This window comes from Triturus cristatus, chromosome 6 (genome assembly GCF_964204655.1).
Source record: "Triturus cristatus chromosome 6, aTriCri1.1, whole genome shotgun sequence".
In the NCBI taxonomy this organism is placed as follows: Eukaryota; Metazoa; Chordata; class Amphibia; order Caudata; family Salamandridae; genus Triturus; species Triturus cristatus.
In genome coordinates this window covers 43,890,494-43,916,139 of record NC_140589.1, presented here as the reverse complement: position 1 = coordinate 43,916,139, position 25,646 = coordinate 43,890,494, and the positions used below count along the sequence as shown (strand labels likewise).

General features: G+C 50.4%; 1 protein-coding gene across 1 annotated transcript in view; it reads right to left on the bottom strand.

The window, feature by feature from the left end:
- The window catches only part of KIF6 (kinesin family member 6), a 1,720,339-nt gene that overhangs the window by 941,125 nt on the left and 753,568 nt on the right, over nt 1–25,646 (bottom strand). Inside the window, exon 12 of the mRNA XM_085610234.1 lies at nt 19,157–19,289. Within this exon, the coding sequence (XP_085466360.1) occupies nt 19,157–19,289 (133 nt within the window). The remainder of the gene's footprint in view (nt 1–19,156; nt 19,290–25,646) is intronic.

Here is a 25,646-nt window from a genome sequence, read left to right as displayed (position 1 = left end):
ACACCGCCGGAGACCACCACGAAACACAGTAATCAGAGAGTTCACTAACCTGACGTCAAGCGCATGTTTTTATGAAAGATGTTTACTGAAAATAAACATCCTTTGCACAATCTCGCCTTGCAGACTGCCTCTAAAGCGCATCTTTGTTTAATTCTCCATCATAGGATTTAGAGTGCTTTGCAAGAAAGTTGAAAATAGTTTTTGGGTTTAACTCTGACAAGTGCTGTGCCTCTGCCAAAACATTTCCTTACATGTGCTTTGTTTTGAACTTGCTTTTTCAAAGATGGCCGCTGTTGTGCTAAATATCCACGGGAAGTAATGTTTCTGGTTTGAGCACTGCAACCTTCTCAAATGCCCACTGGCTGGCACATTGGCTAGCATGACCTATCGAAGTATGCCATGTTAGTGTTGGAGCCGTTTCCCCAACATTCCTCAGGACATCCTGTGGTTAAGAGTATCTGAGGTAAAGGGCATCCCCCCGAAAGAGTTGCATGTTTGGGCTTCTGAGGGCCTGGAAGACCCACGGGTCAGACCTCCTACCCCTGCAATTGCAAGAAACATCCCTCACTGAAGGGATGCAAAACACGCACCAGATTCCAAGTCTTCAAGAAGCAATCATCATGTGCTCCCCAGAAAGAGTCTGGTAATGCACAAACTCGGAAACAATAAACATACTTCTGTTAGATGTGTCTATAGTCCAACAGTTCCTCTTGGGTGAACCCAATGGGCATTTATATAGCTGCCTGTAACCAGTGAATGCCATGTGGCGCTTCTGTATCGCTCCTGGGTGAACACAATGGCCTGGTCGCCTGTAACCAGAGCACACCATACGCTTATCCTGTATCGCTCCTGGGTAAACACAGTGGCCTGGTCACCGGTAACCAGAGCACACCATTCGCTTATCCTGTATTGCTCCTGGGTAAACACAGTGGCCTGGTCACCTGTAACCAAAGCACACCATTCGCTTATCCTGTATCGCTCCTGGTTAAACACAATAGCCTGGTCGCCTGTAACCAGAGCACACCATTCGCTTATCCTGTATCGCTCCTGGGTAAACACAGTGACCTGGTCGCCTGTAACCAGTGCACCCCACGCGCTGCTTCTCTGCCACTCATGCAGACTGTAGCTGGCATGTATCCTGGTCGCCTTTAACCAGTGCACGCCATGAGCTGCTTCTCTGTCACTCATGGAGACTGTAGCTGGCATCTATCCTGGTCACCTGTAGCCAGTGCACGCCACGCGCTGCTTCTCTGTCACTCGTGGAGACTGTAACTGGCATGTATCCTGGTCGCCTTTAACCAGTGCACGCCATGAGCTGCTTCTCTGTCACTCATGGAGACTGTAGCTGGCATGTATCTTGGTCCCCTGTAGCCAGGGCACGCCATGCGCTGCTTCTCTGTCACTCATGGAGACTGTAGCTGGCATGTATCTTGGTCCCCTGTAGCCAGGGCACGCCACGCGCTGCTTCTCTGTCACTCATGGAGACTGTAGCTGGCATGTATCCTGGTCGCCTTTAACCAGTGCATGCCACGCGCTGCTTCTCTGTCACTCGTGGAGACTGTAGCTGGCACGTATCCTGGTCGCCTGTAACCAGTGCACTCCATGCGCTGCTTCTCTGTCCCTTGTGGAGACTGTAGCTGGCATGTATCCTGGTCGCCTGTAGCCAGTGCACGCCTTGCGCTGCTTCTCTGTCACTCATGCAGACTGTAGCTGGCATGTATCCTGGTCGCCTTTAACCAGTGCACGCCATGAGCTGCTTCTCTGTCACTCATGGAGACTGTAGCTGGCATCTATCCTGGTCACCTGTAGCCAGTGCACGCCACGCGCTGCTTCTCTGTCACTCGTGGAGACTGTAACTGGCATGTATCCTGGTCGCCTTTAACCAGTGCACGCCATGAGCTGCTTCTCTGTCACTCATGGAGACTGTAGCTGGCATGTATCCTGGTCGCCTGTAGCCAGTGCACGCCACGCGCTGCTTCTCTGTCACTCATGGAGACTGTAGCTGGCATGTATCTTGGTCCCCTGTAGCCAGGGCACGCCACGCGCTGCTTCTCTGTCACTCATGGAGACTGTAGCTGGCATGTATCCTGGTCGCCTGTAGCCAGTGCACGCCACGCGCTGCTTCTCTGTCACTCATGGAGACTGTAGCTGGCATGTATCTTGGTCCCCTGTAGCCAGGGCACGCCACGCGCTGCTTCTCTGTCACTCATGGAGACTGTAGCTGGCATGTATCTTGGTCCCCTGTAGCCAGTGCACGCCATGCGCTGCTTCTCTGTCACTCGTGCAGACTGAAGCTGGCATGTATCCTGGTCGCCTTTAACCAGTGCACGCCATGAGCTGCTTCTCTGTCACTCGTGGAGACTGTAGCTGGCACGTATCCTGGTCGCCTGTAACCAGTGCACTCCATGCGCTGCTTCTCTGTCCCTTGTGGAGACTGTAGCTGGCATGTATCTTGGTCCCCTGTAGCCAGGGCACGCCACGCGCTGCTTCTCTGTCACTCATGGAGACTGTAGCTGGCATGTATCCTGGTCGCCTGTAGCCAGTGCACGCCATGCGCTGCTTCTCTGTCACTCGTGCAGACTGTAGCTGGCATGTATCCTGGTCGCCTGAAGCCAGTGCACGCCATGCGCTGCTTCTCTGTCACTCGTGCAGACTGTAGCTGGCATGTATCCTGGTCGCCTGAAGCCAGTGCACGCCATGCGCTGCTTCTCTGTCACTCATGGAGACTGTAGCTGGCATGTATCTTGGTCCCCTGTAGCCAGGGCACGCCACGCGCTGCTTCTCTGTCACTCATGGAGACTGTAGCTGGCATGTATCCTGGTCGCCTGTAGCCAGTGCACGCCACGCGCTGCTTCTCTGTCACTCATGGAGACTGTAGCTGGCATGTATCTTGGTCCCCTGTAGCCAGGGCACGCCACGCGCTGCTTCTCTGTCACTCATGGAGACTGTAGTTGGCATGTATCTTGGTCCCCTGTAGCCAGTGCACGCCATGCGCTGCTTCTCTGTCACTCGTGCAGACTGAAGCTGGCATGTATCCTGGTCGCCTTTAACCAGTGCACGCCATGAGCTGCTTCTCTGTCACTCGTGGAGACTGTAGCTGGCACGTATCCTGGTCGCCTGTAACCAGTGCACTCCATGCGCTGCTTCTCTGTCCCTTGTGGAGACTGTAGCTGGCATGTATCTTGGTCCCCTGTAGCCAGGGCACGCCACGCGCTGCTTCTCTGTCACTCATGGAGACTGTAGCTGGCATGTATCCTGGTCGCCTGTAGCCAGTGCACGCCATGCGCTGCTTCTCTGTCACTCGTGCAGACTGTAGCTGGCATGTATCCTGGTCGCCTGAAGCCAGTGCACGCCATGCGCTGCTTCTCTGTCACTCGTGCAGACTGTAGCTGGCATGTATCCTGGTCGCCTGAAGCCAGTGCACGCCATGCGCTGCTTCTCTGTCACTCGTGCAGACTGTAGCTGGCATGTATCCTGGTCGCCTGTTGCCAGTACATGCCATGCGCTGCTTCTCTGTCACTCATGGATGCTGAAGCTGGCATGTATCCTGGTCGCCTGTAGCCAATGCACGCCATGCGCTGGTTCTGTCACTCGTGCACACTGAAGCTGGCATGTATCCTGGTCGCCTGTAGCCAGTGCACACCATGCGCTGCTTCTCTGTCCCTCGTGGAGACTGTGGCTGGCATGTATCCTGGTCACCTGTAGCCAGTGCACGCCTTGCGCTGCTTCTCTGTCACTCATAGAGACTGAAGCTGGCATGTATCCTGTTCGCCTTTAACCAGTGCACGCCATGAGCTGCTTCTCTGTCACTCGTGGAGACTGTAGCTGGCACGTATCCTGGTCGCCTGTAGCCAGTGCACACCATGCGCTGCTTCTCTGTCCCTCGTGGAGACTGTGGCTGGCATGTATCCTGGTCGCCTGTAACCAGTGCACGCCATGCGCTGCTTCTCTGTCACTCATAGAGACTGAAGCTGGCACGTATCCTGGTCGCCTGTATCCAGTGCACGCCTTGCGCTGCTTCTCTGTCACTCATAGAGACTGAAGCTGGCATGTATCCTGGTCGCCTTTAACCAGTGCACGCCATGAGCTGTTTCTCTATCCCTCGTGAAGACTGTAGCTTGCATGTATCCTGGTCGCCTGTAGCCAGTGCACACCATGCGCTGTTTCTCTGTCACTCGTGGAGACTGTAGCTGGCACGTATCCTGGTCGCCTGTAGCCAGTGCACGCCATGAGCTGCTTCTCTGTCACTCGTGGAGACTGTAGCTGGCACGTATCCTGGTCGCCTGTAGCCAGTGCACGCCATGCGCTGCTTCTCTGTCACTCGTGCAGACTGAAGCTGGCATGTATCCTGGTCGCCTTTAACCAGTGCACGCCATGAGCTGCTTCTCTGTCACTCGTGGAGACTGTAGCTGGCACGTATCCTGGTCGCCTGTAGCCAGTGCACGCCTTGCGCTGCTTCTCTGTCACTCATAGAGACTGAAGCTGGCATGTATCCTGGTCGCCTTTAACCAGTGCACGCCATGAGCTGCTTCTCTGTCACTCGTGGAGACTGTAGCTGGCACGTATCCTGGTCGCCTGTAGCCAGTGCACACCATGCGCTGCTTCTCTGTCCCTCGTGGAGACTGTAGCTGGCACGTATCCTGGTCGCCTGTAGCCAGTGCACACCATGCGCTGCTTCTCTGTCCCTCGTGGAGACTGTAGCTGGCATGTATCCTGGTCGCCTGTAGCCAGTGCACACCACGCGCTGCTTCTCTGTCCCTCGTGGAGACTGTAGCTGGCTTGTATCCTGGTCCCCTTTAACCAGTGCACTCCATGCGCTGCTTCTCTGTCCCTTGTGGAGACTGTAGCTGGCATGTATCCTGGTCGCCTGTAACCAGTGCACGGCATGTGCTGCTTCTCTATCCCTCGTGAAGACTGTAGCTTGCATGTTTCCTGGTCGCCTGTAGCCACTGCACACCATGCGCTGCTTCTCTGTCACTGATGGAGACTGTAGCTGGCATGTATCCTGGTCGCCGGTAGCCAGTGCACGCCATGCGCTGCTTCTCTGTCACTGATGGAGACTGTAGCTGGCACGTATCTTGGTCGCCTGTACCAGTGCACGCCATGCACTGCTTCTCTGTCACTTGTGGAGACTGTAGCTGGCATGTATCCTGGTCGCATGTTGCCAGTGCATGCCATGCGCTGCTTCTCTGTCACTCGTGGAGACTGTAGCTGGCATGTATCCTGGTCGCCTGTAGCCAGTGCACGCCATGCGCTGCTTCTCTGTCACTGATGGAGACTGTAGCTGGCATGTATCCTGGTCGCCGGTAGCCAGTGCACGCCATGCGCTGCTTCTCTGTCACTGATGGAGACTGTAGCTGGCACGTATCTTGGTCGCCTGTACCAGTGCACGCCATGCACTGCTTCTCTGTCACTTGTGGAGACTGTAGCTGGCATGTATCCTGGTCGCATGTTGCCAGTGCATGCCATGCGCTGCTACTCTGTCACTCGTGGAGACTGTAGCTGGCATGTATCCTGGTCGCCTGTTACCTGTGTAGGTCAGGCTGGCACCTGTATCACTCCTCGTGGGCACTTGCCAGCAAAGTCTAATATATTCCTGCGCTGCCAACTCTTAACAAAGGGGAGAATGTCATTTGTGAGCTAGGCACTAGGTTAAGCTTCAACTGCCTTATGCCCAGACTCCTGCCCAGTTGTCTTTCACTCGCTTACTGTCTCTTCACTTAACACAGTACAGACACGACTCTGTCACCTCTGCCTCAGACAGCGCCTACCTCATAATTCAATACTTTCAGTATCAAACCGAAGAACATCTACCTCGGTGTGTGGGTTTGACTCCACCAGACCACATGGTGTCTCCTGGTGGCTTAGCCTCGCTGCTGGGCAGATGTTCTGTTGCTGAAGTATTGAATCCATGCAGTGTTTTTTTGTGACGTGGCATTGGTGCAGGGGCGCAAATTCCGTTGAATGAATGGAAAAATTTCTAAAGCGCACAGCTACTACAGGAGGCGCTATGGCAAAAGGAAAATGGGAACTATCGCCCTAAAGGTTGAACAGATGGGTTTTTAGCTGCCTCCAGAAGATGGTTACATCTGGGATACGTCTGAGTTGGATGGGGAGCCAGTGCTTGGCTGCCACAACAGAGCAGGCCGAGCCACCATGCTTCTTGTGCTTATTGTGTGCGACGACTAACAGCCAGACAGCCTGCAAACGCAAGGCCCGTAGGGGGCAGCATTCTTGCAGCCTATTTGTCACGTATTTGGGACTTGTATAAAGCTCAGTGAGGAACGGTCAGGGCTTTGAATCAATGTCAATCAATCAAGTGGTACTTATATTGGGCGGCCTATCACCCGAGAGGGTATCAAGGCGTTGTGCTGTGGGTCTTAGTCGAAGAGACGGGTCGATTCTCTTCATGAAGTGGGTCAATGAGGGTGAGGTGCAGAGGTGGATTTTGTGTTCCAGGACTTGCCAGCAAGGAGGGAGAAGGAGCGTCCGCCAAAGCGGCAGCAGCGGATGCGAGGGTGAGGTGAGCAGAGCGGAGGTCCCTGTGAGGTCAGTGGAAACTCATGCGGTGGTTCCTTGGCCGTGGAACGCTTTGTTGGCGTGGGTCAGAAGCTTCAAATGGCATCTCTTCTGGATAGGGAGTGTGGGAAGGTCCTTCAGGTGCTGCGTGATGTGGGTCCTCTTAGGTTGAGGATCAGTCTGGCTGCAGTATTCTAGATTGTCTGGATTCTTGTCATGAGTTTGGTGGTGGTGGCAGCATAAAGTGGGTTGCCGTAGCTCGTTCAGCTGGTGATGAGGGCCTGCATCACTGTTTTCCTGATGCTGATGGTGAGCCACTTGAAGTCTTTGCAGAGCATGCAGAGAGTGTGGAAATAGGCTGAGGAGATATGAAGACCTGATGTTTTATGGAGCGTTTGCTGTCTAGAATGATGCCGAGGTTACGGGTGTGGTCTTTCAGAGTGGAGGTGGGTCTGAGTTCCGATGGCCACCAGGAGTCATTCCAGAGTGCGATTTGTCTGCCGAAGATCAGGACTTCGGTCTTGTCTGTGTTGGGCTTCAGGCACTTGTTCTTCATACAGACTGCGGTGTTCTTCACAAAGTTGAGGAAGTTGGTCTTTGTCAAGGAGGGTTCGCTAAGAGCAAGAGGACGAGGTGGGTATCGTCAGCATAGGAGATTATGTTGTTGTCGTGAGATCTGATGATGTCTGCGAGTGGTGTCATGCAGATGTTGAAGAGGATTGGGCAAAGTGGTGAGCCTTGAGGAACGCTGCAGATGGTGTGCTCGAGTTGTGAGGTGAAGGGGGTAGACGGGTTCTCTGAATGCAACCAGTGACAAAGGATGCCATCCATCTGAGTGCGTTGTCTGTGATTCCGATCTGGCGCAGTTGATAGATGAGTGTGTGGTGGGAGATGGTGTAGAAGGCTGTGGAGAGGTCAAGCAGGATCAGGGCGGCTGATTCTTCTCTGTCAAGTAGGATGCGGATGTCATCATTTGTGGCAGTGAGGGCTGTCTCGGTGCTGTTATTGGCTCTGAAACCTAATTGGGAAGGGTCCAGCGGGTTGTTTGTTTTCAGATGTTCAGTGAGTTGAAAGTTGATGGCCTTCTCCGGGACTTTGGCGGGAAGTGGGAGCAGTGAGAGGGGACGGTAGTTCTGGAGCTCGCTGGGGTCTACAGAGAGTTTGTTAAGGTCGGGTCTCACCTCTTATTGTATCCAGGCATCGGGAATGGTGGCTGTGGTGATGGAGGCATTGAGGATGGTGGTGAGCTGGTGGCTGATCTCGTCTCTTCCGAGGTTAAAAAGTCGGTGAAGGCATGGGTTGGTGGGTGCTCCCAAGTGGATGGAGTTCCTTTGAGTGGTTGAGTTCGGTGTGATGAGTTGTTCCCATGCAGTGAGCGGGTGGTCGGCGGTAGTGGTCAGTGGGATGTTGAGGATGTTGAGGAGGTTGGTAGGTTGGGGATCGAAGTTTGTGTAGATGGTTGCTATGGTCGGTGAGGGCATCACAGTGTTGCTGTGAAGCGGGGATCGAGTTTTCAGTGGCTGACGGGCAGGTGAACTCTCGGACGATGGTTAAGAGTTCCTTGGTTTGATTGCACTGGTCTGTATCCGGTGAGTCAGTGCATCTCTTTTTACGGCTTTGAGCTGGTGATGGTAGTTGTTGAGGGCGGATTTGAAGGTGGCTCGGTTGATGTGGTTCCTGCTGGTCTGCCATTTTCTCCACAGTTGCTTGCATCTGCACTTCGATGTGCTGAGCTCCGACGTGTATCAGTTGGCTCGTTTGTTGGATCTGTGCGTTGTGACTGTTCTAGTGGGAGCGACTTGGTCGGTGGTGCTGGTGAACCAGGCGCTGAAGTTTTAAACTGCTTGGTTCAAGTTGGTGGTGGCTTTAGACAATGTGATGCTGAGGGCGTCACTCCACTGGTGCTGAGTGACCTTGCTCCAGCTGCGGAGTGGCTAGGATATGTTCTTAACATTCCAAGTATCTAACAGGAGCCCTTCACAACTGAAGAGATTTGGGTTTTAAAAGAGAGGTGGACATCAAAATGCACCCCCAAGTTCTTTGCCACTTCTGTGGGGTGGGAGGGAGGGGAGGGTCAACAGCTGCTCGGCCAGGCACCCAACCAACCGAAAGAGGGTTAGGGCCAAAGAGCAGGATCTCCACTGGGCACTTTTCGACAACGGGAAGGGGTTAGTGCCAAAGAGCAGGGTCCCCACCGGGCACTCTTCGACAACGGGAAGAGGGTTAGTGCTAACAGCAGGACCTCCACCGGGCACTCTTCGACAACCAGAAGAGGGTTAGTGCCAAAGTGCAGGACCTCCACTGGGTACTCTTCGACAACCGGAAGAGGGTTAGTGCCAAAGAGCAGGGTCTCCACCGGGCACTCTTCGACAACGGGCAGAGGGTTAGTGCCATACAGCAGGACCACCACCGGGCACTCTTCGACAACCGGAAGAGGGTTAGTGCCAAACAGCAGGACCTCCACCGGGCACTCTTCAACAACTGGAAGAGGGTTTGTGCCAAACAGCAGGACCTTCACCGGGCACTCTTCGACAACCAGAAGAGGGCTTGTGCCATAGAGTAGGGTGTCCACCGGGAACTCTTCGACAACCGGAAGAGGGTTTGTGCCAAAGAGCAGGGTCTCCACCGGGCACTCTTCGACAACCGGGAGAGGGTTTGTGCCAAAGAGCAGGGTCTTCACCGGGCACTTTTCGAAACCCAAAAGAGGGTTTGTGCCAAAGAGCAGGATCTTCGCCGGGCACTTTTCGTAACCCAAAAGAGGGTTTGTGCCAAAGAGCAGGATCTTCGCTGGGCACTTTCCGAAACCCAAAAGAGGGTTAGGGTCATAGAGCAGGGTCTCCACCGGGCACTCTTCGACAACCGGAAAACGGTTAGTGCCAAACAGCAGGGTGTCCACCGGGAACTCTTCGACAACAGGAAGAGGGTTAGTGCCAAACAGCAGGACCTCCACTGGGCACTCTTCGACAACCGGAAGATGGTTAGTGCCATACAGCAGGACCTCCACCGGGCACTCTTCGACAACTGGAAGAGGGTTTGTGCCAAACAGCAGGACCTTCACCGGGCACTCTTCGACAACCAGAAGAGGGCTTGTGCCAAAGAGCAGGGTCTCCACCGGGCACTCTTCGACAACCGGAAGAGGGTTTGTGCCAAACAGCAGGACCTTCACCGGGCACTCTTCGACAACCAGAAGAGGGCTTGTGCCAAAGAGCAGGGTCTCCACCAGGCACTCTTCGACAACCAGAAGAGGGTTTGTGCCAAAGAGCAGAGTCTTCACCAGGCACTTTCCGAAACCCAAAAGAGGGTTAGGGTCATAGAGCAGGGTCTCCACCGGGCACTCATCGAAAGTAGAGCTCCTGCCCAGCCCATCAGGCACTTTGTGAACTCCTAAGAAGTAACATTTGTAACTATGGTGCAGGCGGTGCCACAAACCCGCAGGCCTGGTGAGACCTGGGCCACTTACTAAATATAAGGGTTCCTATTTATAGCTCCAAAAACACAGAGGAGGGCTCCGTGCTCCGACACGAGGAGGAGGCGAGCCTCGTTTCAGAGAGTCTGTTTTGTGGGCAGGAGGAGGGGTTACATTGATATTTTAAAGAGCACATGGTTTACACTGCAGCAGGAGCGCGTTCCGGCCCCAGGAGAGACGTTCCAAAGAACTACAAATAAATACAGACTCCATCATCAAGCAGACGCCTATAAACATGTGCATTATGCTATAAATAGCATCTGCTTCTAAACTAAACCAGCGAATTCAAAACATAAATAAACGCATCTAAAAATAAAAGCGTCGAACTGACATTACCTCACCACCCACTTCGCCGCTCTCATCCCTAATTATTACCATTCTTAACCCCTGAAGTGAGTTTGCACTTAACGGAGGCCCCGTTTCATCACACGCCCTCACTCGGGGCCCCTCATGCATGCCTCTGGTAGTTAAGTCTCGCCCACTGACCGCCAGCCTCTTGGCATTGCCAGTGCTTGTTTTGTCTCGTGTTTTCAAAACTTTATTGTTGGAGAAGCTGCTGCGGGCCTCATCGATCTAAACAAAATGACTATAAAGCAAAACATTTTATGGCCTCAAAAAGCACCCTGAAATTGTAGATCCTGGCAATCAAGAGAACTACTTTGTGTGTCAATTCGCCACTTGTGAAAGGGCTGGGTGCGTCACTCGAAGGGGTGGAAGCTAAGGGCTGAAGGGGGGGGAGGGGGGGGGGCATGTCGTACGCTTTAGTGGGCATTATTAAAATGTGAAATACAACACAACACACCTACTGAGGAAGGAGGCTGGCTGAAAACACTGAACTTCATTATACATATACTTTTAGTAAATGAAAAGGTCGTGGCTGAGGCCAGGTGTAAACACACATACACACAAATGCATCCATTGGTCGGTTCCAGTTGCCTTCACGTGTTCATTCACATGTTCATTCACGTGTTCATTCTGCCCCCACGGGATACAGCATGAGCCGACAGGGCCGCACACTGCAGCTACAGGCTCTCTTGTCCTGTGACCGCCTTTTCATCCATCGCCTGATAATAAGGGCCCTTCGGAGCCAGAAAGGGTGGCCCAGTACTTTGCCAATCATATTTTTCTTTCCATCCCTTATCCTTTTCTATCCTTTTTAGTCATCCTAGTGTTCGAGTGATGCCTCCGTGTTTCAGTAATTCAAAGCCAACCTCTGTCAGTAAGAACCATACACTCCTTGGGGGTGAATTCAAACTCCTTTGTTTCTGTACATGTTCGAAGTGAACCTCCCTGTCTGCTCTTTAGACCCCACGCTCTTGTATTACAATTATAGGGTTGTGTTTGTATTTTATTGCAATCGTAATTCAACACATCTGTGACATGTTTTATTTTCTCCCATATTTTTGTAGCATACACTCACAATGCAAAAATAAACCAGGACAGCATTTGCTAACACCAGCCCTATTGGCTTTGCCAATACAACAGTTCCGCTAGCAGCCCTGGCTGGCTAGGGGGTTAAACACCGCATCCTATGGGGCGAAGGATGGCCCCAGTGAGAGACCTGTACAGACTTTACTGGGGACGGATCAGAAGGATCTTCCGCCCCTCATTTACAGCACAAATATAAGACCCTCTGCCTCCCTCTCATTGGCCCCCTCACAGGCTGGTACGAGGGACAAGCAGCCACCCTCAAGAGTGACAGTAATAGCTTGTTTCACATAGCGCTTTGTCATGTTTCTGTCACTTCTAACCACAGTAAGTAAAACGTGCTGGTATTAGCTAATGTAAAGTCCCACAGTTAAATGGCCTTGAAGGGGTCCAGCCAGAACTCAAGACTGTGACCTGCAGAACAAAGCACTTGGCAATGGAGAGAGTTCAACTCACAGAGGCATCAACCAGTGAAGGGGTGGAGTACCCTTTGGATGTACCCACCCTCATCCTTCATGTCCCTACACCCCATGAGAGAACTGTCCAAACGCTGCTAGGATCCGCCAACACAGAATCCAGTCAGCAGCGCTGGCGAGCGCATGTCTCATTGGTAACCGCAGCCCCAGACACATTGTCCATTCACAGCTAGGATCCGCCAACACAGAATCCAGTCAGCAGCGCTGGCGAGCGCATGTCTCATAGGTAACCGCAGCCCCACACACAATGTCCATTCACAGCTAGGATCCGCCAACACAGAATACAGTCAGCAGCGCTGGCGGGCGCATGTCTCATTGGTAACTGCAGCCCCAGACACATTGTCCATTCACAGCTAGGATCCGCCAACACAGAATCCAGTCAGCAGCGCTGGCGAGCGCATGTCTCATAGGTAACCGCAGCCCCACACACAATGTCCATTCGCTGCTAGGATCTGCCAACAGAGAAACAAGTCAGCGGCTCTGGGTGGGGCATGTCTCATTGTAACAGCAGCCCCAGACACATTGTTCATTCACTGCTAGGATATGCCAGAGAATTCAATCAGCAGCGCTGGGTGACGCATGTCTCATTGGTGGGTGTGGTCCAAGACGAATTGTCCATTCGCAGCTAGGATCCGCCAACAGAGAAACAAGTCAGCGGCGCTGGGTGAGGCATGTCTCATTAGTGGCCGCGGTCCCGAAGCATTGTCCATTCGCTGCTAGGATCCGCCAACAGAGAAACAAGTCAGCGGCGCTGGGTGAGGCATGTCTCATTGTAAGCGCAGCCCCAGACACATTGTCCATTCGCAGCTAGGATCCGCCAACAGAGAAACAAGTCAGCGGCGCTGGGTGAGGCATGTCTCATTGTAACCGCAGCCCCAGACACATTGTCCATTTGCAGCTAGGATCCGCCAACAGAGAAACAAGTCAGCGGCGCTGGGTGAGGCATGTCTCATTGTAACCGCAGCCCCAGACACATTGTCCATTCGCAGCTAGGATCCGCCAACAGAGAAACAAGTCAGCGGCGCTGGGTGAGGCATGTCTCATTGTAACCGCAGCCCCAGACACATTGTCCATTTGCAGCTAGGATCCGCCAACAGAGAAACAAGTCAGCGGCGCTGGGTGAGGCATGTCTCATTGTAACCGCAGCCCCAGACACATTGTCCATTCGCAGCTAGGATCCGCCAACAGAGAATCCAGTCAGCAGCGCTGGGTGAGGCATGTCTCATTGTAACCGCAGCCCCAGACACATTGTCCATTCGCAGCTAGGATCCGCCAACAGAGAAACAAGTCAGCGGCGCTGGGTGAGGCATGTCTCATTGTAACCGCAGCCCCAGACACATTGTCCATTTGCAGCTAGGATCCGCCAACAGAGAAACAAGTCAGCGGCGCTGGGTGAGGCATGTCTCATTGTAACCGCAGCCCCAGACACATTGTCCATTCGCAGCTAGGATCCGCCAACAGAGAAACAAGTCAGCGGCGCTGGGTGAGGCATGTCTCATTGTACCGCAGCCCCAGACACATTGTCCATTTGCAGCTAGGATCCGCCAACAGAGAAACAAGTCAGCGGCGCTGGGTGAGGCATGTCTCATTGTAACCGCAGCCCCAGACACATTGTCCATTCGCAGCTAGGATCCGCCAACAGAGAATCCAGTCAGCAGCGCTGGGTGAGGCATGTCTCATTGTAACCGCAGCCCCAGACACATTGTCCATTCGCAGCTAGGATCCGCCAACAGAGAAACAAGTCAGCGGCGCTGGGTGAGGCATGTCTCATTGTAACCGCAGCCCCAGACACATTGTCCATTTGCAGCTAGGATCCGCCAACAGAGAAACAAGTCAGCGGCGCTGGGTGAGGCATGTCTCATTGTAACCGCAGCCCCAGACACATTGTCCATTCGCAGCTAGGATCCGCCAACAGAGAAACAAGTCAGCGGCGCTGGGTGAGGCATGTCTCATTGTAACCGCAGCCCCAGACACATTGTCCATTTGCAGCTAGGATCCGCCAACAGAGAAACAAGTCAGCGGCGCTGGGTGAGGCATGTCTCATTGTAACCGCAGCCCCAGACACATTGTCCATTTGCAGCTAGGATCCGCCAACAGAGAAACAAGTCAGCGGCGCTGGGTGAGGCATGTCTCATTGTAACCGCAGCCCCAGACACATTGTCCATTCGCAGCTAGGATCCGCCAACAGAGAAACAAGTCAGCGGCGCTGGGTGAGGCATGTCTCATTGTAACCGCAGCCCCAGACACATTGTCCATTTGCAGCTAGGATCCGCCAACAAAGAAACAAGTCAGCGGCGCTGGGTGAGGCATGTCTCATTGTAACCGCAGCCCCAGACACATTGTCCATTCGCAGCTAGGATCCGCCAACAGAGAAACAAGTCAGCGGCGCTGGGTGAGGCATGTCTCATTGTAACCGCAGCCCCAGACACATTGTCCATTTGCAGCTAGGATCCGCCAACAAAGAAACAAGTCAGCGGCGCTGGGTGAGGCATGTCTCATTGTAACCGCAGCCCCAGACACATTGTCCATTCGCAGCTAGGATCCGCCAACAGAGAATCCAGTCAGCAGCGCTGGGTGAGGCATGTCTCATTGTAACCGCAGCCCCAGACACATTGTCCATTCGCAGCTAGGATCCGCCAACAGAGAAACAAGTCAGCGGCGCTGGGTGAGGCATGTCTCATTGTAACCGCAGCCCCAGACACATTGTCCATTTGCAGCTAGGATCCGCCAACAGAGAAACAAGTCAGCGGCGCTGGGTGAGGCATGTCTCATTGTAACCGCAGCCCCAGACACATTGTCCATTCGCAGCTAGGATCCGCCAACAGAGAAACAAGTCAGCGGCGCTGGGTGAGGCATGTCTCATTGTAACCGCAGCCCCAGACACATTGTCCATTTGCAGCTAGGATCCGCCAACAGAGAAACAAGTCAGCGGCGCTGGGTGAGGCATGTCTCATTGGTGGCCGCAGCCCCAGACACATTGTCCATTCGCAGCTAGGATCCGCCAACAGAGAATCCAGTCAGCAGCGCTGGGTGAGGCATGTCTCATTGGTGTCCGCGGTGCCGGACGCATGCCCGTTAGCCTTCCTCAAAAGAAACAATGTTTGATATGAGAGAACAAATTCTGAGTTCTAGTTCATGTGTCATCTTCAACGCTCGGCACTCCTGCATGGGACGTTGTCTTGGGATGGGCTATATTCATGGTCCTCGGTGGCTGGCTTGTGTAGGTACTGCAGGGGTCAGGAAGCACAGGCCAGACTCGGACATGCTCACATTAGACTTCTTCTCCAGAATCGTAGCTTGCTGAGTGCTGTCGGTGATTGGGGCTGGGATCCAACCTTGGTCTAAGCCGGGATATTGGCCAGTCATCATTGGTCTGATCTGATTCTGCCTTAAGCGGTTGTTTATCCGCAACTTCCACGTTTGGTGTGTAGAAAAGGGAAAGGGCTCGCAGGCTCACCGATATTCTTCTGCTCAATCAACCAGTACTTTTGAGCTCGGCTATTCATCCCTGAGGCTATCCAGGTGCTGCGATCTCGCTGCTCTCAGTCAAAAAGCCAGGTCTTGAGTCCCCGTCTGAAATCCGCAAGAGAGGGTGATACTCGCAGGCGGAGATCGTTCCAGACTTGGCAGTGAGGTAGGTGAAGGAACGCCCTCCACTGTAGCTTCGGCGAATGCGGGGAGTGAGTGCAAGGACGAGGGAAGCAGAGTGCAGTTGTCTGGCGGGTTGATGTATGTTGGTCCCGTGTCGTGGAGGGCCTTGTAGGCATGTCAGTATCTTGAACTGGCATCTCTTCTAGACGGGGAGCCAGTGGAGGTTCCCGAGGTGGGTGGTGATGTGGGTCTATTTGGGAGGTTGAGGATGAGTCTGGCCGCTGTGTTCTGCTGCAGTTCAGTGTTTAGAATATGGAATGCACACAGAACCCTCACCTTTACTAGATATTTTAAAGAATCCCTGTAGCCAACATAAGTGTTTTCCTTGCTGCTTTATTCAGTTCATGACAAAGGAAACCTACTTCCTGTTTGACCCAATTCAGGAAGGAGCTCAAGACCTGGCTCTTCGGCGGAACCTCCGCGCCCAGACGGATCAGCAGCCCCCTCAGTGCCTTGAGACCCTCCCTGGTGAGATGGATTGATTGCCTTTTCTCGGATTTCTCTACATAAAACAGTGGACCAATGGCTCAGCGCATTGGGAGATGGCTTGTTCCAACTGCTGGCTGGCTCTGGCATTATTCATCGTTCTTGCTGCTTCTTGTCTTCTGTTCCTGTTGCTTGCCTGACCTGCTAGTTCCACAGCGGTTCTTCTAGAACCCTTTGTCCTCTGTGGAGCGGAAGTTTTCTCCAGCTGCACCTTGGACCTCTCATTAATACTGATAATAATGGCACTTATAAAGGCCATAGCTACTTCGAAGAAGTGTCCCAGCGCTGCACTCTAAGCTCCCCCACGTTGCACGCTCGCAAAAGGTGACAGAAACAACAAGGTTTTCGTTTTTTTCTAAAAAAGGTCCGAGGGGCCTGTCGGAGAGAAAGAGGCGGTGAGTTCCAGATATTTGATGCCAGAGAGCTAAAGGAGCCGCCCCCAAGGCGCACTCTGCTCTCTTTCGGAATACAGACCACCCTAGTCCCTGGGATCTAAGAGTCCTCAGAGGAGAGTAGGGTTTAATGGAAGGCTGTATGTACCGAGGTCCAGGGCTTGTCAGGGCTTTGGAGCAATGGCACCTCGTCTTGAAGAACACCATCTGCTTCATAGGAGCCACTGTAACCTCGCCAGGGAGGCTCCAAGGGAGACTGAGCAGCAAATGTGCCGCGGCGCTCTGTACTGCAGGAATCAAAGCCGATTAAAAGCAGCGCAGGCTTGAACTACAAACTAAGAAGCTGTCACGGAAACCTGTGTCAAATTTCAGTGGGCAGCCATTTTGGGGACAGGCAACCTGATATTGGCGGCAAGGGACTTAAGCTGTAGGTAAGCTTAAAAGTGTGATGTAGCTGTGCCATGGGCTGTTTGCAGGTTTTACGGTGTACAAAACATTGGAGAAGATGTTCCTGAGGAATCTGTCTGAGGAAGAAGAGCGCTCTCCCTTCACAGAATCCTACTCTACCCTCTTCCAAGCCCAAGTCCTTCTTTGGTCTCACCCTCAGATGAAAGCCTGCATTCTGGGAGGTGCGACAAGAGCACCACATCTGCAGCAACCAGAGGCTTCGCGCCAGAAAAGAAGAGAAGGACTCCTCTTCGCCTTCCCCTCGTACAACATTGTAGAACATGCTTAGTGACAACGACACACATCTCTCGGATACGGAGGGCAAAAGTGTGGAGAGGGAGGAACTGAGAGTAATATTCCCAGCATATGAGATAATCTAGGTTTTTGGTTGGCCTGCCATTCATGAAGTTCCAAGCAAAGCACCTATTCCCGCTTACACGGCTGGAGTTAATACCCATTAATTGTCCTCCTTTTTCATAAGTCATCGGCTTTGTACGAAAAGATTATAGTTCAGCCTTTAATTTCTCCTCAACACCATGACCTTATTTTTTGCTTCCCCTTCAACCAGTTACCATGAATTTGCCAAACACCTGGATATAGTGCGGGTGGTAAACCAATCTTCAACTGCCCTCCCATTTTTAACACTTGGCCCGCATGATCTGGTTTGAAGGCCTCTGGGGTCACCCAGAGGGGAGATGAATTCAATGTGCTGTTTCAGAAGCACATTGGTGCCATCCGAATATAGATCATAGAGGGCAGATCCCAAGGGATTTCCACATCATGAAGGGTGCTGACAGGGATTTCCCTTCAAGAAATTTGCTGGACTCTTACTCGATGTATCTTTGCAGTTACTAGCATCCATGGCTACTACCTCTGTTTTCCCAGGTTGCTAGTCAACTGGAGCAAGAAGATAGGTCCTCGGTCTCGATGCACAGCGCTCATCATTGCTTCAATTCTGAAGGAGTGAGACAAGGAAGAGGGACTCGGGCCACATTATAAGTGCTCATGTGAGACAAGGAGAGGGACTCGGGCCACATTATAAGTGCTCAAGTGAGACAAGGAGAGGGACTCGGGCCACATTATAAGTGCTCATTTGATCTTGACGAGTGGTGTGACAAGACTTAATGGCCCCATCGGAATGACAAGATCTGTAGGAACACCGTGAGACTGGAGTTTTTCACCCAGACACATCAATGCAAGTGTGAGAGTCTGCACAAAAATTGAGAACAGGCAAGTAAGAGCACTGAAAAACTTACTCCTGCATGGTATAGCCCAAAATCTTGTAATCAGTTTTAATCCACACTCAAGAATTACCAATGCCCACGGTATTGGTCGTTCTGGGAAGTGGAAGGAAATACGAAGCCCAAATTCCTCCCCACTTGTAAACAGTCCCTCTTCCTAGAGGTAATGCCTAGATTACTCTGAGTTAATCTTCATTAACCGCACTCTTAATCTTCTTCCTCCCTACCCGTAAAGGCGTAAGCCATAGAAAAACAAAACAGGAAGTGTGTAAGGAGGCAGAGCATTTTGTAGAATGCCACCACTGGGTCCTTCATACAAAGAAAGGTTTGCTGAGGAATTCCTGTTGGGAGATGCAGACTCAGAGTTGAGTAATGACAAGGATGAGTGGGATTAGGAGTAATACAGATCACCATTTTGCAAGCGTGCACTAGAAGCGTGAAGGGGCAAACACTCGTGAACTGCACTGCCTACAACATAGTTTTATTACACAACACTTGTCCATGGTGTCAGCAAAGGACTAATGTCTCCCAAGCATAAATCTATTCTTGATCCTAAAATACTTACCGTATACTTCCTCTGTCCATGTACAGCGCTTTTCCCCAAATGATCAAAGCAATGTTGAAGGCACCTCTGACCAGCACATGAGTGCGCTTCTGCCACCAATCGTCTGACACCAATCGGTTAATATCCAGTTTTTTAAAATTACTTCCTGGTATCCTTAAAAACAACCAGAAGAAAAAACCTCCCATCGGTGCGGAGTCTAATGATCAGCTTCAAAACAGCCTAAAAGTAGGATCCTGGTCATTAAAGAAGGAAGCCCTTCTGTGCCCTAATAACACAATGGTGTAAACTACCTTTTCTCCGATGCCACGTTCATTTGTACATCTTCATTCGTAATTTAGCAACTCTAAACTGTCAGAAAACGAATACTGCCCTGTGTTTGTAATTTCCGCTAGCTGTGAGCCAGGCTCACTCTCTTCAGTTGACTGACAGACACTCGCACCTCACTCAGACCTCCAACCTCCAACAGATGGAAGTGGAAAGGATACTGATCTCATTGTCTCTTTGTTGTAGGAGATCCCGGAGTTTCTGGACATCTTCTTTCTCTCTGGGGCTGTGTGGAGACTTGTCCTGTGTGTCTTCAAGTGATGGGTCTGGTATGCGGGTCCCGGTCAGCATATGCTGTGAGTATCAACCAACAATTGTCAGCCTGCACTTCTTCCAATACAAGCCACCTCTACCTTCTCACTCCCTCTACAGCCCGCCTTCCTTTTACCCATTGTACTAACAAGAACTTAACTATGATAACAACCTCTAAGCTTCATTTCTCGTTACTGACCAAGATGGCATGGATGTTTGAAATTATTCTATGTAGGAAAGTCCTAATTTTATTAAAGACATGGAGGCCAGTATTCTGTTTTACATTCTTTCTTTAATTCTTAACAGGAGCCAGATTTAAACAAGACAATAGTGTCAAAAAGAGGAAATAAACACACGTCCTATAAGACATACGGACAAGAACTACTAGGTACAGATCATCAAAATGTCCCATAAAAATCACTACCCAAGGTGCCACTCCTTCACACATTTACACATCTCCCTGTATCATCAGTGACCTCTGTGAACACTAGATTCATGTTCATGTATATAGAAAATTATAAATGTATTCCAATTTCATAAAATCCTCTCTATCAATTCAATAAAACGTATACAACATAATAAACAACACAAGACATACAAGACACCAACATGGAAAATTAAAACAAGACCTGCTACATTAATCATAAACATACATGTTTTACCATATTCTGTCAATGAATAATCATGAATTAATTTTTGATACGTAAATATTCAGCGACATCAGAATATGATACACATTTTTCACAATGAATTATATTTTGAAAAAGGAGGGATACTTCACCGCATTCTTCTAAAGAGTCTGTGAATCGAAGTCAGTTCAGCCATTGGTTTGTCATACATGTACCCATGATTTATAGAGACCTCTGATCTGTCATTATTAAAAGTTGTGTAGGCGTTGCCAGTCTTGGGTACGAAAGACGGACACCCTGCCAAAGTGGGATTGGAACCAGATCCCAAACAGCACCAAGCCATGCAGACCAGGTGGGCTTGTAGAAGACCAAGATGGGTTGATGATCTGGATAGAGCCTGGTGAATGGTCTGGGAGACGCAACTTACAATTAACTTGGGAAGAGATTGAACACTTCCCAGTGCGTAAAGGCAACTCTTGACTGTGCCCTGCTGAAATGTTGCCTAAAGTTTTGATGTCTTTGGGGGAACAAATGTCACCCTGAACACTAGAAACGGAATTGTCCCTGGTGAGGACAGAATTGGGACTGGCTGTTCTGTGCAAAAAGACCAGCAGGGCGGTCCCTTGTTGAAACCGAAGGGCCAGGGATCTTACGTAACAAAGTCTAACCTTTATCTACAAATGTGAATGTTGCAATGTATTTGTAGATTTCCTTATTGACGCTGCCCACAAAACAAACACTCTGAGTTGTGGGTCCAGCTTCTACGGATGCAAAATTTGCAAACTTGGGGTTTATTTTTGTTAACAAACCCTGACGGCCTTCCCGATACAGCCGAGTTAGAGCTACACAGGGAACAAATTATTCTTCAAAACCAATTAGCGGATAGGTAAACCCTGAATCTTTACATTTTTCTTCCTTTCCAATATTTTTTTTTATAACCCATACAATTGCTTCCAAGAGGTTGACATGACAGGATAACCACACGCTGTCAGTACACTTTTTGTGATCTTTCTTTTGAAATCTTTCTTAACTTGTTAAAGAAAGCAAATCATTTTTTATCAATAGTAAACTGGTTTTGCCAAAGCGGCCCTAGGGCATTCAACTATTCATTTATAGCAGACAAGTTCCTTTAAAGGACACCTCATATGAGCCTGAGCATATCTGCAATGAGCATCATAGGAGCCCAACAGAAAATATGGGCTGAACAACTAACATTAGATCTTCTAACGGTTCCCCCGGAGCATCCAACATCCAGAGAACAGGGGAGCTCTTATTTTAATTGATAAATTTACAGGATCTCTTCTCTCTTTTTCCACTGGATCTAAGCCAGCGCCGGTCACTGTTGTCAAGCGCATCTAAGCCAGCATCAGGAGTGTGAGGTATATTATCTGGATTGGTTGGTACCACATCACTAGCTGCGAGCCTTTTCCCAAATCCCACAGTCAGAGGGTTGTATATTGTTGTAAACTGCAAGATATGAACATACTATGCAGGGCATAACATATATCTGACTGAAAGCCAGCATCAAAGGAAGGTGGACCACCTTCAGTCACAGACCTGGCAGTGCCAGGATTCACAAATACACCTGGATTAGGCAAGTCCATTTAGCCTATTTCTGACTGATTTAATGTTTGTGCTGTATTTGTTTTTAATGTGATCAAGTGTCTGATAAAGGATGATGGGAAACCCTTACTTCTGAAAGAAGTGAGGATGACAAAAAGTTACTTACCTGCGGTACCTGAAGATCCCTCAACTGTAGAATAATCTTAGGAGTCAGACAGGATCTAGAAGCTTCTAAGCTCTCATGTCGCGGACAGGGCGTGCATATCTTATTAACGATGGAAGTGGGGCTATGTGACATCATCAAAGCCATATAGCACCCAACCCAGCATAACAACATCAGAATCAATTTTTCCAAAGCCTATGAGGCAAGCAGACAGACTGACATAGTACTGCAGGGCAAGAATATATTCTGGGATCTTATTAACATTCCCTTCAATAATCCATCAAACGGGGAGGGGAGCAGGTCGCTGAGGAATCTACATAGAACAACCACAAAGATCATTACTGCAGGTAAGTAACATTTTCTTCTGATGGATATTTCCACCTGCAGATTTCTCCATTGAAGAATAGATAACAGAGTGATACCCCATCTAGGAGGGGTGTTGATAGATGGTGTTTAAACAATGGTTGGACAAGGAAATCCTGCAAGAAGGACCCACTTAGCTACCCTGCAATATATCTGAAATTGGTACTCCTCTTGCAAGAGCAGAGATGGTAGCTTTGGGCCTGGAGGTTCTTTCATGGCTAGTGCGTAACCGGTCTTTATGAAGAGGATAATCCACTTAGAAAGAGTCCTTTTCTGCATCACTTTGCCTTTCTTGGGACTACAGTACCATAAGAAGAGCTGGTCATCCAGTCGTGTGTCCATGGTGCGTCCTAGGTAGTAATTGACCGCCTGCTTAGGATCCAACAATGAAACCGCTCCTTCTCCTTCGTGGGATAGGGTGGGGTATAGAAAGTCAGGAGAGTAATGGAGTGACTTAGATGGAAAGGAGTAACCACCTTAGGTACAAAAGCAGGCCTAGTCTCAACACTAACTTGTCCGAGTAAAAACATGTAAATGGAGGACGGGAACTAAGAGACTCTAACTTGCTAACCCAGCTGAGGCTACTGCCAAAAGAAAAACAAATTTTAATGTCAACATCCTTAATAGTCAAACTTTGCTAGGGTTCAAATGGAGTCCCCCATTAAAAAAGTTGAAACCAAATTAAGGTACCAATGGTGAAAAGCAAAGTGGGTTGGAGGATACTGATTAGTCGACCCTTTCAGGAAATACATCACAATCTGAGATTGAAACAAGGATGGCTGATCTTATAGCCAGAGGAACGCAGAATGCAGCTAAATACCTGTTGACAGTACCAATCATACATCCTCTCTGGGCAAGGAAAACTGCAGAACTTTAGACAACTTGGCCTGCCAGGGGCTTATGTTTTTGGTCGTGCGTCATGCAAAACATGTGCACCATCTGCCAGAATAGGCTTAGTTTGTGATGGGGCGACGCACTGACAGATTAGCATTATCTACCTTCTGCTCAATCTCCAGGCATGTAATTTGAGGCTTCAGAGATTGGGGGTCTGCATCATGCCCTCCAACCGGGAGTGTAGATCCAGTCTGAATGCCAGCTTGAGTTGGGAGATGGTGGAGAAGGGCAGATGGTCTACACACCACACCCTTCTTGGCCAATTGGGAGCGATGAGAATTACTTGGGCCCGGTCTTGCAGATTCTTACCCAGAACCCAAGGAATCAAGAGTAGGGGGGGGGAGGGGGGAGACCGTTAGTGCTGTTGAAAGTTCCTCCTCAACTGAAACACGTCCCCCATGTCTCCCCTTAATGTATAATGGAGGGTGCAGAACTGCTGGCATTGACCATTTTCCAAGGAGGCTAACAAGTCCACCTGTGGAGTGCCCCACTGAGCGAAGATGTTCTGGACTACCTCCAGAAAAAGCCACCACTTGTGAATGGCAAGATAACGCCTGCTCGGGCTGTCTGCTCTGAAATGTAGAAATCCTGCAAGGTGATATGCGGTGAGCCAGATCCCTTGGCAGTGTGCTAAGACCACAGTCTCAACACTTCTAGGCAAATTAGATGAGACTCTTCCCCTCGCTTGTTGAGGTGCCACATTGCAGCTTTGCTTTCTTTCAAGATCTGGGTGAACTGACCCTGAATGGAGAAGAGGGAGGCCTTGAGCACCAGCCAAATCACCTATAATTCCAATAGGTTGATAAGAAGAACCTGTCCTTCAGGAGATCAGAGGACTCTGATCTCCAGATCCTCCAGATGAGCACCCCACTCTAAGGTGGAAGCATACATCACTATTGTAGTCATTGTTCCGGGAGGGGGAGTGGGGGGGGTTGTAAAGGCCATCCCCATGGCCAGGTTTGCCTGTTCTCCACATTAGACCACTTCCACTGCAGGACTGGAGGAGAGTATGATGGAGTCCAAAAAATGTCCCCGTACTTTAGCCATTGCACCACTACAGGGCCCTGAAGTGCCAAAGTGTGTTTGTGACTAGGAGAATATCAGAAGCCAGCAAAACTAGGAATCTCAGGAACTTCAGGACTGTAACTCGCACACCTTGTATTAAGGACGGGACCATCTCCTGTATGTCAGCAATCCTATGAGGTGAAGGAAAACAGCAGAGAAAATTGGTATCCAGTACAAAACCTATGAACTAGAGTCATTAGGATGGCCTCCGGTGAGATTTGGGGTTCTTGATAGTAAAGTCTATTCGAACATAAGTGAGACTGTCGACTCCAGATGACACATGGCCATCTCTGGTGGTGACCATACTTGATCAGCCGTTCATCCTGGTATGGAAAGATTGGGATCCCCAGCCTTCTGAGATGGGCTGCCACCACTGCCATTATGTTGGTGAAGACTTGAATCTACCACAAAATGCAAAATACCATTGGATAACACCACAAAATGGGAATATGGAAGTATGCATCCTGCAGGTTGAGCAATTTGATCTAGTCTCCAATTTCCAATGCCAGTAAAACTTGAGGAAGGGTCATGATTTTAAACTTTTTTTTTTTTAAGGAAGAAGTTCAACTCCCTGTTCCAATGTAGACTGCCGTCCTTCTTGGGCACGAGGAAATAACGGAAGTAGCATCCCTAGACCTTTTACTGCTCCAGCACGAACTCAACCGCTCATTTCTGAAGGAGTGCTGCCACTTCCTATTACAGGATGGGTAGGTGATTTGAGAATTGGCGAGGAAGACAGGGGTGGGATGTGGGGTGGAAGCTGAAAGAAAGGAATGGTGTAGCCTCTGTCTTCTATTTGAAGGACCCACTGATTTAAACTAATGGCCATCCATTCCGGCAGAGAAGAGGACACACCCCCTCCCACTGGCTCCGCATAGGTTTGGGGAAGAGAACCCGGATTGCTTTCCTGTGGGAGCAGAAGAGGGGGATTTAGTGGCGGAGGAGGCTTGCTGAAGGGATCCCCAGCCTTTCCTCCAGGCCATACCCCTGTCCTGGTGGACTTGCAGGTTTTGAGGTTGCTGCATCTGCAATAATAAGGATCGTTACAGATGAGTAGAGAACCACCTGAAGAATCCATCCTTGAAAGCAACAAAACTGCTGTTATTCCCTTTGGGGTTGAGGCAGTTAAAGGTTCAAAGATTCGGCCATTGCCTTTTGGCTTTAAAACATTTGATGGCCCCTTCAGCTTTGTTTCCAATTAGCTTGGCTTCATCGAATGGACGATCCATAGGGTTGGCCTGCACATCAGTGGAGAATCTGGATGTCCAGAGCCAGGCATAGCAACAAAGTGAGACCAGAGTGACCATAGCTGTTGCTACAGAATAGGAAGTGTCGAGACCCAACTTTATGAAATGTCTGGAGGCATTCTGCCCATTCTTCAACATTTCCTGGAAGTAACCACAAATGTCCTCTTGGACATGGATGCATGAACATAGGAAGGCTGAACAGCGCTCCAGGTCCCATGGAACATAAGGTGGGTTTGAAGACCTAGCAAAGAAGAGGAATAATGCAGGGACTGTACCCGGCTCCAGGAACTACGGAAAGGAAGGCTGTGCCACCAGAATACCCTGGATTGATGGATTGGACGCCAATGGATATGAAGGTGCTGGTTGAGTTGGCTTTAAGGTCGGGTCTAGCTGTGGAACAGGCTCTGAGCCGGGAGGAGCGGGGTAAGAACGCTTTACCACGAATAACTCTGTCGCCAATGATGAACATAATGTG